This window comes from Hevea brasiliensis, chromosome 1 (assembly GCF_030052815.1).
Source record: "Hevea brasiliensis isolate MT/VB/25A 57/8 chromosome 1, ASM3005281v1, whole genome shotgun sequence".
Lineage (NCBI taxonomy): Eukaryota > Viridiplantae > Streptophyta > Magnoliopsida > Malpighiales > Euphorbiaceae > Hevea > Hevea brasiliensis.
Genome location: NC_079493.1, coordinates 13644589 through 13660822, shown reverse-complemented (window position 1 = coordinate 13660822; position 16234 = coordinate 13644589). Strand labels below are relative to the sequence as shown.

Below are 16234 nucleotides of genomic sequence, written 5' to 3'. Positions count from 1 at the left end.
AGCATGTTGGATGATTGACAATGCATGCCTTCTATTCTAGGTTGTGGTGGCCACTGTAGCATATATATATATATATATATATATATATATATATATATATATATATATATATATATTTTGTTATTCGACTCTGTTTTTTAGTGACATTTTAATCAGTATTGTTCAGTAATATTCTAAATTTGACAACAAAGAATTCAACTTTGTACGCATTAGTGCTTCTAAGAAGGAATTTCTTTCCCTGAATGGCTTGTCTAGGTAGAGTAATGAGTAATTCTTGGTGTGGGTAGCTCGATCACTGGTCGATGAATAAAGGAAACTAATTCATGTACCTCTGAAGCAAGGGGACCGAGTGACAAGCTTGGCTTGGAAGGAATACATTATTAATATAAAGGGTTGAATTTAGTAATAAAGGCAGGGTTGTGTAATTTGATGATCTTTGCACTTTGGTAGTTGTATCATAAACTTGAGCTGCCTCAATTTTTTTGTTAATAATAATTATTAAAGTAACTGATTTTGAAATGATAAAGACAAGTTGTCCTTAAGAAAATAATTTTGAAATAAAGAAGGGACTGTACAGGATGGGCTGAGCAGAATTCGGTTCAAAACAAAAAACCGAACCGAACCGAGTCAATTCGGTTCAATCGGTTCGATTTTAAAATTCAATCGGTTCGATTCGATTTTATATTATAAAACTTTCTATTATTTTGGTTCGGTTCAGTTTTGAAGAGAAAAAAATCGGTTAAACCGAACCGAACCGAATAGTAATTTATATATTCAAATCGAACTAAATCGAACCGAATCGATTTTTGAATTGATTTATTTTTATGGGAAATTTATGAATTATATTTAATTATATATATATTAATTGTTTAATTTCATTGATTAATGGTTATTAGGTTCAAACCAAAGTCAAAATTAGACCAAATAACTTAAAAATAAAGTCTAAATTAAAAAATTAATCAAAAATCAAAACCGATCGGTTTAAACCGAACTAAACAGAAATAGAGCGGTTCGGTTCGATTCGATTTTTCACCTATTTCAGTTCGGTTCAGTTTCTAAAATTTAAAATTTAGTTTTTATAATTTAATTCGATTCGGTTTGGTTCGAACCGAACGCTCACCCTTATGTACAAGAGAATGTTTTACTCATATAATATCTCTTTAGACTTGACATTATTAAACTAAAATTTTAAAAGCATTATAAATATAATATAATTTCAATTATTACACATAATCATTTAGCTATTTCTCAAATTTTTTTTTTTTAAATTTTGCATACCTTTTAGATTAGATATTAGTATTGCTATTTTAATAGTAATATTAGTATTTTTATCGATATTTTGATGTTGAAAATATATAATTATTTTTAAATATAATAATTTGAATGTAAGAACCAAAATTGATACTAAAATCGAAACCGAATTTAGAATCGAAAATGTTGCTGAACCAGAATCGAATGTACTAAGAATTGAACTAGAACTGAGCTAAAAAACAAAAAACAAAAGAATCAAACTTTGGTTCCAGTTTCGTTTCCTGCCAGAAACTGAATTGAAACCACATACCCTTAATTTGAATTAATTAGATACATTTATAAGCAGAGAAAAATGCAAGCTACAAATTCTCCTATTTAGTTATTATTTATGATTCAATCATTTATAAATTGTTATTTATTTGTTTTGTTATATAGGAAAATTTATTTAAAAATAAGACATTATTTATTTCGCGGAAAATAACTTATATATGGATAATATTTTTTATGGAAAATGTTTTCTAAAAGAATATATTCCATAAAAATATTTTTTGTTATTTGGTTGTAATATTAAACTAATGGTATGTGTTTATATCATGTATATATAAGTATTTTCACATTTTAATAAGATTATCAAAGTTTATAAAATGACAAATGATTTCTTTTTTTTAAAAAAAGGAAGTCATTTTTCTTAAAAATGACTTAGTTTCTCTTTTGATAAGAAAAAATATTTTTCGTTGATCAATTTTTTTTTTAATTTTTCAAGAATTAGAAAATATGAAAAATATTTTTATTTTTTTTGTAAAATAAATGAAACCTGAGTACAAGAAGATTATAGCCGTGACGATATCTAAATAATACGAGGGGGAAAAAGCAATAAAATTTGATATCGTTTGCTCTAAAAAATAATTGGAATATTATTAATGAGCTTATGAAATTGTAACATTAATTTGAACTTCAGTCTGAGTCAAATATAAAATAAATAAACAAAATAAAAATCAAATTCAATTACAGATTTTTAAGTTCAAAATCGCAAGTGATTGCAGCGATAGAAGCTTGGCCCATGCAGAGGTGAGCCCGCAGCTAATATTAAACTTGGTTTCTATTATTGACGATAGGACTAGGAGGAAGGGATCGAGGTTTGAAGAGGTGTTTTTGATTGAAGCAACAGAGTCAAAATGGGAAGCATAGCTCTGTTACTGCTCAAAGTACCATCACCACCAAGGCATCACTCATTTTTCAACAACAGAAAATTGAGCTCTGTTTCAGAGCTGCTCACTCATTACAATAGTTTTAAGACTCGAAAATGCTCAACAAAAGCAACACATGGGTCCTCTCTTCAACCCCCAGATGTGTGTCGTTTGGCTGAAACTGCTCGAATTTCAATCACCCCAAATGAGGTCTTGTTATCTTATTCATTACCCATTTGAAATTCCTTATCAAACTTTATTTGTTAATCTTCTTCTCTTATCCCATTTGCTTTCTGATAACTATTTCAGGTTGAAGAATTCACCCCCAAAATTCGACAAGTGATTGACTGGTATATGCTTGTCTCTCATTGTGGCCATGTTTTTGTGATTCTATTTTATTTTATTTTTAGGGGTTGACTATAGTTCGTTATTTGCTAGGTTTGGACAACTTCAAGCAGTTGATCTTAATAGTGTTGAGCCTGCAATCAGAGCAGGTTCTTTACATTAATCACTTATATTTATTCAATAATTTTTGGCTTGCTAGTTATACAACACTTTGGATTTGGGTCTTTGAATTGAATAGGGAGATGGGGTCGAACATGGAAAATTTTATGAGAACCTACTTTGGCCACTGATATGGTTTCATAACAAGAATGCCTGTAATCACATTTGTGGGTATTATTTTTTAGGCTAATTAATTGACATCTAGCTGATTTAGTCTTCATATTATCCAGTCCTACAAAATTTTAAAAGTTATATTTTTCAAAATTCTTTCATTTCAATTTTTAATGTAGTGATTATAACTTGACCAATTGTTGAGATTTGTGTGGAACTTATAGTTAAGTTTTAATGATATAAACAATACATTCTAAAGGATATTGATGTGTAATTGAGTTGTATAGAATGTTTTTTTTCCACTTTATATAAGTTTTCTATGTTCATCAGTATTTTTTCTAGCATATCAATCTTTTTATTGCTTTAATAATTAACTTAAGTTCAATCATATAAATGGGCACTAAACTTTTCACTATTTTAATCTTGCAAAGTTTCTTTGTTGAATTTATAGAGACAAAAGGTGAGAACTTGCGTGATGATATTCCTCAAGCATATGGGAATAGGTGAGGGAGGAATAGTAATTATTAATTGTTTCCTGCAGTACAGTAGTTGTAAAGTTAATTTCTATTGTGCTTTGAGCAGGGAAGCTGCGGTTGCTGCTATTCCAAGCTATGAAGAGCCTTATATCAAAGTTCCCAAAGTTTTGAACAAGGAATAAATGCACTCTTTAGATAAACTTGCTTCTTTCTTTATGTATGCAACTTCAGCTAAGTTGTAGACATTGTTGTCAATTCCCTGCATGTTATTCATGGTTCAATTTGTCTAAATAAGTGGATTTGGGCATGCTCTCATATAGTAATAAATTTCTTTCCACTGTTTAGTCTTTGTTTTTACCCTTCACTTTTCAGGGTATTGGGCGGTTGGAAATGGAATTCTTATTGATGGGTAGGACATTTGTTTGTTGCAAAGAAGGATGTACTTAAGCCTCTAATATTATTTTATGCTGACTTGATATAACTAGGCATTAATAATGTCAATTTCTCTATACTCATCCAACTTTCTAGTATACAGTTGGGATCTAACTTTAATTTGAATCCAGTTTTCATTGTGCATTGAAGATCTTGTATAGTAGCTCTAGGGAGGTTCATCAAGGCCCTTGTATCATCCATGCATCAAGCTAGCTCTGGTGCCTTGAGCAGCTTTGAGCATCAATTGGAGAAGATGTTTTCATTATTCAGGGAACAGGGAAACTTATGGCCAGAAATATTCACCTTGCCTGAGATCAGAAGCCCAGAAATATCAGAAGGAAAAGCTTATATGCGTAAATTCCATTCAACCTTGGTATTATATTCTGATATATGGAGAGCATTTTTTTTCTTTATAAAAGTGGAGAGCACTATGGCTCAAAATTAGGACCTCAACTGAAATCGCCACCACCCAAACCACTTGAGTGGCCATGTTGTTAAATATAACATGCTTATGAGTTAGAAGAAAAAAAGGGAGTTACTATAAAAGTCCTATGCTTATGAGTTATTTATGAAAATTTTATTTCTACTTATGCAACTACTTGCGAAAGTATCTTATTTTGAGTTGCATAATTTTGGTGTTATATGCTTTTTTAACTGGTTCGAATCGCCCAACTTCCTTTACTCTAGATTTCCTTTTTCGCTAAGTTTTTTGAAACTTTTTTGTTGAAGATTTCCCTTTATGATTGACTTCCCAACTGGTTCATAACTCCTTCATCAAATTCTAAAAGTTTCTTCTTTTGTTTAGCTTATAATGTTAAGAGTCCTGAAATGCCAGTTTGTTGATTTTTACAAAGATTTAAAATTCATTCCTGGGTTTGCACATATGTTGAACATTTTATGCATCACCTGTTTTGTACTCTTACAGTTGTTTATTTTTAAACAATTTTCTACTTGTTGCAGCTACCTCCATAGATATATTGCATCACTGGAGAGAAATGGCAAGCTTGAGGCACTTGAAGCAATAAATGAGAAGATCTGGAAGCGTATTAAGAATCTTAAGTTGTCAAATAGTAATTGTGCAAAAGTTTGCAGGCTGTTTTTAGCATTCATCACTCCATTACGGCCTGGAACTCCAATTGAGATGCAGACCCTTAACCCATCCGATAACATTCGAGAAACTAGTCATTTGCTTTGTGTTGATCTGCAAACAAATGAGTTTTGGAAATCAGCATTTGAGGATTCTACCCATTTTGAAAATCTTGAAGCAAATATGGTATCCTGTGTTGGATAAAATTAAGAACATCGTTATAGAAAGAGCTTCAGATGAAAATTTTGAGATAGTCAATTCCTTGCTTATAAGCTCTTATAATTTCTTCCGTGAGAGTTCCTGTGTAATGCTTCCATCTGGTCTCAACCTTTATTTGGTGCCAACTCAGCTATCAATGGAAACACGACTTCAACCTGTCTTAAATGGGGTTGAAATTCTAGATCTGAGCATTCCAAGAAAGCTCGTGTTATGGGCTTGCACGCTATTGCTTGGCAGTTATGCAAACATATCTATGGTTCTGAAACATTGTGAAGAAAATATCAAGGTAACTTTCATGTAAAGTGAAGTATTCTCAGGCATGCGAAAGCATTTATAATTGCTTTCTTGAAAATCAAACAATAGCTGTGGACAGCTTTCTTGGGAAACAAACAATAGTTGTTAGATCATGACTTCTCCTTTTTTTAACCCCTTTGTTTTATGTCCCTTGACCAATTGAAGGCCCATTGACACTGCAAAAATGCACTGTTCATTCTTGAAGGTTTCCAGCAAGCATTTTTGCATGAAAACATAAGGGACAATAAAATAAACTTACTTGTTTTTTCTTGTAAAGGAGAAGGAAAACATTCATCTGCTGATCATTTATTGATTGAAAAATTGAAGTTTGATTGTTGCATCATGCAATTATTATGGGATACTATTATGGGATCTAATGAAAATAAAGGGCTGAATCCCATACTAGCGAAAGCCTTCCTGTCGGTGTTTGTAACTCTAAAAGAGCCAATCTTGTTAAAGAAAGAGAAGCAAATGCTTTTGAAGAACATCCTCATGGGAGGTGGAGCACTCGCCTTGAAAGGCTTAGGAGTCGTAAACCAGGAAAAGAGGAATTGGATACTGCTGCCAGTGAGGATCTAGCCAAGGTTGTACTTCAATTACTAGAACCTTTTATTGTTTGCAGACTTGGAAGTAAAGATTCTGATCAAGAATCTAGTCATTCTCTTTCATGTCCTGATCAGCCTACTTTGGATAGAGAATATAAGGATGTTTCTGCATTTTTATAAGAAACTTCAAAAAATTATGGTGCGTATCATATGTGCCACTTGCTTTTGGAACATGTTGCAAGCAGGGGTTTTGCATATCAAGATGCATTTGTCAAATTTCTGGAATTGGAGAGGCTGACAAGGCATTGGGGGCAGGATAGGAACTCTGAATGTAGTCTTTTTCTTGCTGAACTGTGTCATGACCTAGGATCTTTGCCTTCAGATGCTCTGAAGTAGCCAGAATTCATGTCAGAGGCATCATATTATCTTTGCAAAATAATTGAATCAGTTGCTTTGGATTATCGTTTTCACTCAAACTGTATGTCTGGTAATGAAAGCTACACTTTTGTGAAGAGTTCTGAAGATAATAACGAAATATTTGCCAAAGACTCTAGTTTACAAGATTCATTTTTTCATAGTTTCTTAGTGAATGATAAAAATTCCTTGTCGGTTTGATACTTCTGGTTGAGTGGAAAATTGTCTATCTATGATGGAAACAAGGCAAAAGCTCTTGAAGAGTTCTGTATTTTTTTGTCACTTTTGGTGAAGGAAGAAAAAGTGAGTGATTCTCCTTGTTCAGTTCACCTTCCACACCTGAAGGTCAATAAAGAGTTAACTGTAATCAGGGTCCTTCATGAAATTAATTTATTAAAGGTTGATTTCTTGCTTGAGAAGACTGTAGGCGAGATGACCGAGAAAGAAATGTATGTCGGCTGCATAAATTTGTTTGCTCCACTTCTATTTTCTTACAGAACATGGTCACCTTGGTGTACTGTCATCACATGCTTCTGATAGGAAAGGTGAAGGACTCGCACGCATTGAATTATCAGCAATAGATTTATTAATTCAAGCATGTGAAAAGACAAAGACAATGGATATTGAGGTACATTTGAATTGCCACTGGGGAAAGTTGCAAATACTGATGGTAGCAGCTGGTATTGATGAATATGAAACTCTTCGTCAGAAGTATGGGTTAAATCCACTTTCTGCCATTGATATCATCTTGAAAGAAAATCCTGGCAAACATGGGTTGGACTTAGTGATGGAGGAGGTGAAAGCAATTTCACATTGTGTGTCACAATTGAAGATGGATTCATCTCTTAATTCTGTGAGTCCTTGTATATTTTCAAGAAATTAATATTCTTTATGTCCACATTTTAGGTCAAAGACAAAAATTGCTGCTACATCAGTTCATTATAAAATTATAAAGTGCAGATAGTTTGTATCGTAATTGGTCTATAATCGACTGAAGTAGAGTCAATACAATGCACCATTGAACTAAATTGACTCAAAGCTCACACTCAATTGAGCTTTATATTTTATGTTCAAACATGTTTCAATATAGTACTCGAGTTGCTTGAGTTTAGTATGACTCATCTTGATTACCGCAACAAATTCAATTCAAGTTTTTAACTGACCTGGAATTAACTTTCTAATAAACTCAAGTAAGTTTCTTAAGTTATTGTTTAAATTAGAAGGTAGGGTTCCAAGCTACATGAGTTATGTATTGTAATACTCAAGCTAGAATTGACTCATTACTTGAGTTATTTGAGTTCAAGCTCAACCTAACTACTGTCGAATTCAAGAAGTTTGCAAGTCAAGTTCAATGAGCCCACAAGTAGCTTAGCTCACTTGCTCACCCTAACCATGTAGTTAAGGAAGCTCATGATCTAATAGTTTTGTTGGTTACGATGTTACTTCTTTTCAATTCTTGCTCTTAACATAACTTTAAATACCACATTAGCAATAAAGGATGTGAATATTTTATGCTTGCAGAATGGTGTGGTCATTCCAATCGGCAGCATCATTGATATTCAAACTTTGCTTCTGGCAGTCATGTGCCATGTTGCAATAAACTGCCTCTCTAAGAGATCTTCTGCAACAGTGATTGCTGATGAAACTGAACAAAAGCAAGGATTCTGCTTCGTTGATTCTGGTATTGCCTTCTGCAAATTTGAACATCTCATCCCTACTGTCCCTGTCAAAACCCAAGTGAGTCTTACTTTCTTCTATCGAGGTACTGAATTTTGGATATGCTCTGGTCATAGATAATTTTCTTTTTCTCATGGATTTGTAATGATTTCTGATTTCTGGTCCAGGTTGCATTAATTGTGGCAATCCATGACTTGCTTGCTGAGTGTGGAATATGCTGTGTGGGTGAGGGGGGCAAGGGGGGGAGGGAACATTTATTAGATTTGCAATAAAGCACCTCTTAGCCTTGGACATGAAGCTCAAGTCCAATTTAAACTCATCAGACAGAGAAACAACTCAGCATGATAAGCATCTTTCCCCTCATTCTCAAAACAGAACACGTAAAAAGGAATTAAAATCTGATATGCTGGATGTGGAGATGGGAAATTAATGAATCAAGTGCTGTAGAGGATGATGCTTTTGGTGGAATTGCTTCTGAAAGCATTCCATCTCTTTTAGGCCCAGAGAAAGACAATGCAGGTATAGGATGTGAAATGCAAGGCAGTGATGAGGGCAAGGACGAAGGAGAAAAAACCACTGGACAATTTACTGAATCTAGAAATAAACTTACTGAAGATGAAGGGGAGGAACTTGAGTTAATAATTGATGGTGCTTTGGGTCAATGCTTTTTCTGCTTATATGGCCTCAATCTTAGATCTGATTCGTCCTGTGAGGATGACCTAGCCATGCACAAAAATACTAGTCGTGGAGATTATCAGACCAAGGAGCAATGTGCTGATGTTTTTCAATATATACTGCTGTATGCAAAGGCTTCTTCTGTGAGTGCTCTCCATCTCTCTGCCCCTCTTTGTTTGTTTGTGTATCTGTCTGTATGTGAATTTCTGCTTCCTTTTGACTTGGCCATGCATGTTACATCTCAGAGAACTGGATTGGTAAAACTTCGTAGAGTGTTAAGAGCCATTCGCAAACACTTTCCACAACCAGCTGAAGAGGTTTTGATTGGAAATGCAATCGATAAGTTCTCAGTTGATCTTAACTTATGTGAAGACAAACTAAGGAAGCAGGATCTGAAGGGTATCTTGAGACCATAACAAAGATAATACTTCCTGATGTGGAAACTGTCAACCAGCATAGTTCAATGATGGTTGAAAGTTATTTTGTTTATTGTATATATAAGCTATTTTGTTTCTTTCAATTGGTGTTTGAGATTGTTGATATCTAAATTCTTTAGGAATGAGCTCACAGTATGAATAATTTACTTGTTGCCACTCTGAGCCGTATGTGGATGTATATTGCAATTTATATTATTTTCTAGCTCTGTCAGAGGAAATAAGTGCAACTGATAAGCGGCCAGGCTTTGTACTTACCAAGGAAGGTGAAGAGTTTGTACAGAAAAATGCAAATCTCTTCAAATATGATCTTCTGTACAACCCTTTACGGTTTGAGAGTTGGCAACAGCTTGGAAATATTTATGATGAGGTAAGATTTATTCTGCCTGTCATTAAAACAGTCAGTGATATAGAAACTAAGATATCCTCACTTGGCTGAGGTTTACAAATTTTTTCTTACCATGCTTTGACTTCATCAGAATTTTTTTTCCTTTGGTTTCATTGAAACAGGAGGTAGATTTGTTGTTGACTGATGGAAGTAAGCACATAAATGTTGCAGGATGGAGAAAGAATGGTACTTTGCCTCAGAGAGTTGAGACAAGTCAAAGGAGGAGCAGGCGCTGTCTGTTAGTGAGTTTGGCTTTGGCAAAGACATTAGCTCAACAGGTTCATCTTTTGTTGTGTGGCATGTGGATCTGATTTATTTTTCTTTCTCTTGGACCGATATGATATCCTTAGGTACATCTGGGGTTATATCTTAAGTCTCATCCCATGATCATATAAAGCACCTTACTTTTGGTAAAGGTGGCTTGCTAGAAATGAGGTGTCAAACAGGACAAGTTCCTACTGGGAGTTTATTCATTATATCATCCGAGGATGACCAGATGGATTTAGTAACTATATGAATTATTTGAGATGTTTGTTTCCATCCTTAGGCCTCTCTACTTATTAGGTTTTGTCTATTAAGCCCTTGTATTCCTATTGTGTTGCATTAAACCCTTTGGATTTCTATTTTCATTAACATCATGTCCTTTTTTAATCGATATATAGATTTAATAGAAATAACATTAGGATTTCTTTCCTCCTTGGAATGAATGTGGTTATGGAGGAGCACCAGTTATGTGATTTAGTTTTAGCTTTCAGCAGTTATATTTTTATAATAAATTTATAACAAGTGCAAAAATCTCTCTGGCTACAGTGCGAGATACACGAATTACTGGCACTGGTATACTATGACAGCCTTCAGAATGTGGTGCCATTTTATGACCAGCGACCTGTTGTGCCTGCAAAGGATGCAGCATGGATAGCATATTGTGAGAACTCACTGAAGCCTTTTAAAAAGGCTTCCTTGCCCAAGTATGGTTGCTGTTCTTAATTGATATTCTTCTTCCATGCTTAACAGATGAAAAATTAAGGTTACTTATTTTTATGTTACAGGCAGGATTGTTCACATGCATTCCATATGGAAAAACTCTGTGAGAAGCTTGGATACTCGTATGAGACATCATTATCATATTATGATAAGGGTATTGCTTCGAATCCATTGGCCGTGGATCCTGTCTATAGGATGCATGTTTCATGCGTAAAGTTACTTTGCTTCTATGGAAAACAGAATCTGGAACCCTTAAAGGTTTCTTTCCCTCCCTGCTCTAAGCATAAACAAACGAAAGAAAAGGAAAAAGAACAAGAATCTCTTCCTAATTGCTAACTTTTTGTTTATTAGTTTGAACTTCCTTTACAGCTCATGTTATGTTTTTGAAGTGACGTGCTTGTGACCCCCTTTGTAGCCTTTCCTATCGACAATTTATCATCTTAGTGTTTTTGGAATCACAAATTTACAGTAATTGATATCTTTATATATGTTTTGATGTATTATAGTTTTTTTATTTTTTTATCCCAGGTACTATCTGGATATTCCTTTGATCTATCAATGAAGGAACCTGCTATGAATGTCCTAGGTAAATTGGCAGCTGAAATGCCACATTTACCGGATGATACAAAGGACAGGAGCACTCAAGAAGCTTCCCTGGAGAGAAAACAAGAGGAATCAATTCACATGGATGAAGTGTAGAATATGCCTTACAACGATTGTATTTCTTCTTTGGAAATTTGTGTTGAAGGGGATCTCAAACATTTTCATAAGGCCATATATATACTTGCTCAAGGACTATCTGAAGGGTGATTTGCAAAGGATGAACTTTCTTTTTGTTTTAAATCATCCCGATCATCCTTCACTATAAATATGTGGGAGATTGATAGCATGGTTAAAAAAGGAAGGTATGACTCATTCCTGTTGATACCTATTACTAATCCTCACAATCTTTTGATGGACTATCACATGGCAGAGAATATGGCCTTACTCATCATGTCCTAGGAGAAGATGAATGTCAGTTCTGAAGGTGGTTTTAAAATCCAAATGTGTTTTTAAACTCCAACACGGAATGTCTTGGATTGTGGTACGGGCATGGATATGAGTATGCAATTCGTCACTTAGCTAAATATAGGGTACGCAAGGGTAGATTGAGTCAATACGTTAATTCAGAACGCGATACATTGATTATATCAATTCAATTCGTGATACATAAATTATAACTAATTAGTTTAATTTTTGTTCTAAAAACAATCAATAAAATAATTTCTTTTTTCATAATTTTTAATTTTTTTGTGATGTATATATTTCACAAGATTAATACTACTAAAAGAAATTTTAAAAAATCTGAGTATTTTAAATAGTATGGGCTTTTAATTGATATTTAATGGCCCTTGTAATTTAGGGCCTAATAGTATGATAACACATTATAATTACTTAATGAGCCTTATTAAACTTAATAGCATGCGAAATCAAGAACCTATATTCACAATTACCTAAGCCAGCGGAGATTAAAACGTTGATGCAAAGAGAGAATGAGAGATACAAGGCCTCTTTTAGAAAGTTTCTTCTTTCTCTTTCTAAGGCTTTGTGGTGGCAGTTGCTTATTGTTCTTTGTTCTTATTTATTCTCCTCTTTTTTTGTTCTTTGTATACTAACATCCCAAGTACACTTATTTTATTGAAAAGAAAGAGAAGAAAAAATAAGAAGAAATTGATAGGATATTTTCTTCTTCTTCCCTTTGATTTTGTGTTGAGCATGGAGAAATGGGATCGCTTCATTTAGAGACCCAGAATGCGTTACCAAGCAATTTGGGACGCAAATGTCTCTCGTTTTGGAACGCGCAATCTGGGTCGCAGAACCCGAGGGTTAGGAGTATCTGGCAACTATGCTCCTAGCATTACCTCATGGATATAACTAATGACCTTGTTGAAATGTTCCAAGTGCATCTTATAACAAGTGTCATTTTATTATTTTGCTGTGTTGGAAGTTTTCCTTATTAACATTTCTCGGTCACTTACCTGGCTTCCTTTTAAGTAATTTCTAACTGTCATATTATATTTGAAATTTATTTTTCTTATATATATGTCAGGCAGAAAACATCAAATTACAGACATTAGAGACATTTGTAACCTGGATCGTGCTTTTATATCTCTTCGGGCAGATAAAAGGGTAAAATCTTAAACCTTTTAGACATCAAACATTATTTATAGTGACTTGCCAAGAGCATACTTTAGTTTAATCAGTACACAAGAATAAAAAAATTATTTAATTTATTCTGAATCTGTTGCCACGGTCATTTCCCTGCTAGTTTTTCATGCTTCTGTTGATCTAAACGAGTGGATTTGGGCATGCTCTCTTATAGTAATGAATTGCTTGCCATTGTTTAGTCTTTGTTTTTCCCCTTCTCTTTTCTGGGTGTTGGGCAGTTGGAAAATAAATTCTTACTGATGGTTAGGACGTTTGTTACAAAGAAGGACATACATAAGCCTCTAATATTATTTTATGCTGACTCAATATAACTAGGCATTATTAATGTCAATTTCTCTATGCTCATCCTACTTTCTGGTATATAGTTGGGATCTAACTTCAATTTGAATCTAGTTTTCATTGTGCATTGAAGATCTTGTACCAGTAGCCCTGGGGAGGTTCATCGAGGCCCTTGTATCATCCATGCATCAAGTTAGCTCTGGTGCCTTGTGCAACACTGAGCATCAATTGGAGAAGATGTTCTAATTATTCATGGAACAAAGAAACTTATAGCCAGAAATATTCACCTTGCCTGAGATCAGAAGCCCAGAAATATCTGAAAGAAGCTTATATGCATAAATTTCATTTAACCTTAGTATTATAGTATGATATAAGGAGAGAGCTTTTTTCCTTTGTACAAATATAGAGGACTATGGTTCAAAATTAGGACCTCACTGAAATCCCCACCCCCAAAACCACTTGAGTGGCCAAGTTGTTAAATGTAACATGCTTATGAGTTAAAAAGAAAAAAAAAAAAAAGGAGTTACCTATGAGAATTTTATGCTTATGAGTTACCTATGAAATTTTTTTTCCACTTATGCAAGTACTTGTGAAAATATCTTATTTTGAATTATATAATTTTGGCATTATATGCTTTTTTCAACTGATTCGAATTGCCCAACTTCCTTTACGCTAAATTTCCTTTTTCACTAAGTTTTTTGAAACTTTCTATTGATGTTTTCTTGTTATGATTGACTTCCCAGCTAGTTCGTAATTCCTTTATCGAATTCTTAAAATTTTTTCTTTTGATTAGCTTATAACGTTAGAGTCCTGAAATGCCAGTTTTCTGACTCATACAAAGATTTAAAAACCATTCTTGGGTTTGCATATATGTTGAACATTTTATGCATCACCTATTTTGTACTCTTACAATTGTTTATTTTCACACAATTCTCTACTTGTTGCAGCTACCCCCCACAGATACATTGCATCATTGGAGATAAATGGCAAGCTTGAGACACTTGAAGCAATAAATGAGAAGATTCGGAAGCGTTTTAAGAATCCCAAGTTGTCAAATTTAAGCTGTGCAAAAGTTTGCAGGCATGCTTCTGTTGCTTGGTGTCGTTCTCTTGTACTTAGTTTAGCATTGATCACTTCATTACAACCTGGAACTCTAATTGAGATGTAAACCCTTAACCCATCAGATAGCATTCTGGAAAGTGGTCATATGCTTTGTGTTGATCTGTAAACAAATGAGTTTTGGAATTTAACATTTGAGGATTCTACCCGTTTTGAAAAACATGAAACAAAATGGAATCTAGTGTTGGATAAAATTAAGAATATCATTATAAAAAGAGCTTCAGATGAAAATTTTGAGATAGCCAATTCCTTGCTTAGAAGCTCTTATAAGTTCTTTGGTGAGAGTTCCTGTGTAATACTTCCATCTGGTCTCAACCTTTATTTGGTTCCAACTCGGCTATCAATGGAAACACAATTTCAACATGTCTTAAATGGGGTTGAAATTCTAAATCTGAGTATTCCAAGGAAGCTCCTATTATGGCCTTACACGTTATTGCAGGGTCATTATGCAAACATCTCTGTGGTTTTGAAATATTGTGAAGAAAATATCAAGGTAACTCTCATCTAAAGTGAAGTATTCTTTGGTAGGCAAAAAGGTTTATAATTGGTTTCTTGAAAAACAAACAATAGCTGTAGACAGCTTTCTTGAGAAACAAAGAATAGCTGTTGGATCATGACTTTTCTTTTACCAAAAATACACTTTTCATTCTCAGCATTTTTGCATAAAAACACAAGGAACAACAAACTTGTTTTTTTAGTAAAAAAGAAGGAAAATATTCATGATCATTTATAAAGATGAAATATCTACATCATTAAATACTATCGTTATTTTTGCCATTTTGTGAAATTGTTAATTTTCTTGTTTGATTTTAGAATCATTGAGATTTGGTTTTTATCAGGTTTTAGTATTTCCTAATTGTGTATTCACCTTTCTTATTGAGAAGTTCATGGGTTTCAAGACATTGTTAGATTTGAACTTGCAGGATTTTTTTTCATGCTTGCACATATTAGTGGTTGTATTTCCATGTGGCTATAAGTGGTCTGAAAGATGGTGCAAATCATGGTGGCAGCATTGAAATAGGGACTATTTTGTTGACTACTCCAATGACATTTGTCCCATTGTCTGAGAATGCGTGAATATAACAAAAAGATCTCTTTGCTACTTCTCAGCTAAATCTGTTAATACCACCCTTGCTGAAAGGACTTCCATAATGCATGGAGGAGAGGATCAGTGCAGGGGCTGATTTCATTTTTGGATAAAGTGAGCAAATTTGTTGTAGAAAATGTCTTCTGTGTGTTCAATTTTTGTAGAGGAAAAGGTAATTGTGTGAACCAATTTGATACATGATTGAATTTGTAAGTCTGTAACAAGTTTTGTAAATAGGTAGAGAAAAATACAACCTATAAATTTTCTCTTATTTAGTTATTATATATGATTGAATCATTTATAGATTGTTATTTATTTAGTTTGTTATATAGGAACATTTATTTAGAATTAAGGCTCATTTATTTTGCGGAAAATAACTTATATATGGATAATATTTTTCACAGAAAATATTTTCTAAAAAAAATTATTTTTCATGAAAATATTTTCCGTTATTGTAGGAAACAAACTGTGTCAAACCGAACTTAGTTTACTGTTTTGATTTGATTTTGATTCTTCATGAAGAATCGTACCTGAACTTAGGGGTGGTAATTCGGGTTGATGGGTCATGTTCGTGTCGTGTCAATAGTCAACACGCGACACGAATACGACACGATTAACAAATCGTGTCAAAAATTTAAACACGAACATGACCCTTCTATTATATGGGTTACACGACACGACACGATTAATATTAAATTGTATTAGGTGTATTCAACACGACACGACCCATTTAACACGAAATAACCCATTTAACACGGTTTGACATGACTTAACCCATTTAACACGCTATATAAGTGGGTTCATGGGTCATAGTGGGTCAAATGGGTTAGTGGGTCACGGGTCAACAAGTGACACGAATATTA

General features: G+C 33.7%; 1 protein-coding gene and 1 pseudogene across 1 annotated transcript; both read left to right on the top strand.

Moving 5' to 3' along the window:
• Positions 1-2278: 2278 nt before the first annotated feature.
• LOC110644146 (glutamyl-tRNA(Gln) amidotransferase subunit C, chloroplastic/mitochondrial) lies at positions 2279-3873 on the top strand. Its single transcript, XM_058144202.1, has 5 exons — positions 2279-2648; positions 2748-2788; positions 2877-2932; positions 3505-3556; positions 3636-3873. Exons 1-5 carry the CDS (start codon positions 2427-2429, stop codon positions 3709-3711), a joined length of 447 nt encoding a protein of 148 aa, XP_058000185.1. The 5' UTR covers positions 2279-2426; the 3' UTR covers positions 3712-3873.
• Positions 3874-4772: 899 nt separating this feature from the next.
• LOC110644147 (calcineurin-binding protein 1-like) lies at positions 4773-15361 on the top strand (annotated as a pseudogene).
• The last annotated feature ends 873 nt before the right edge of the window (positions 15362-16234 follow it).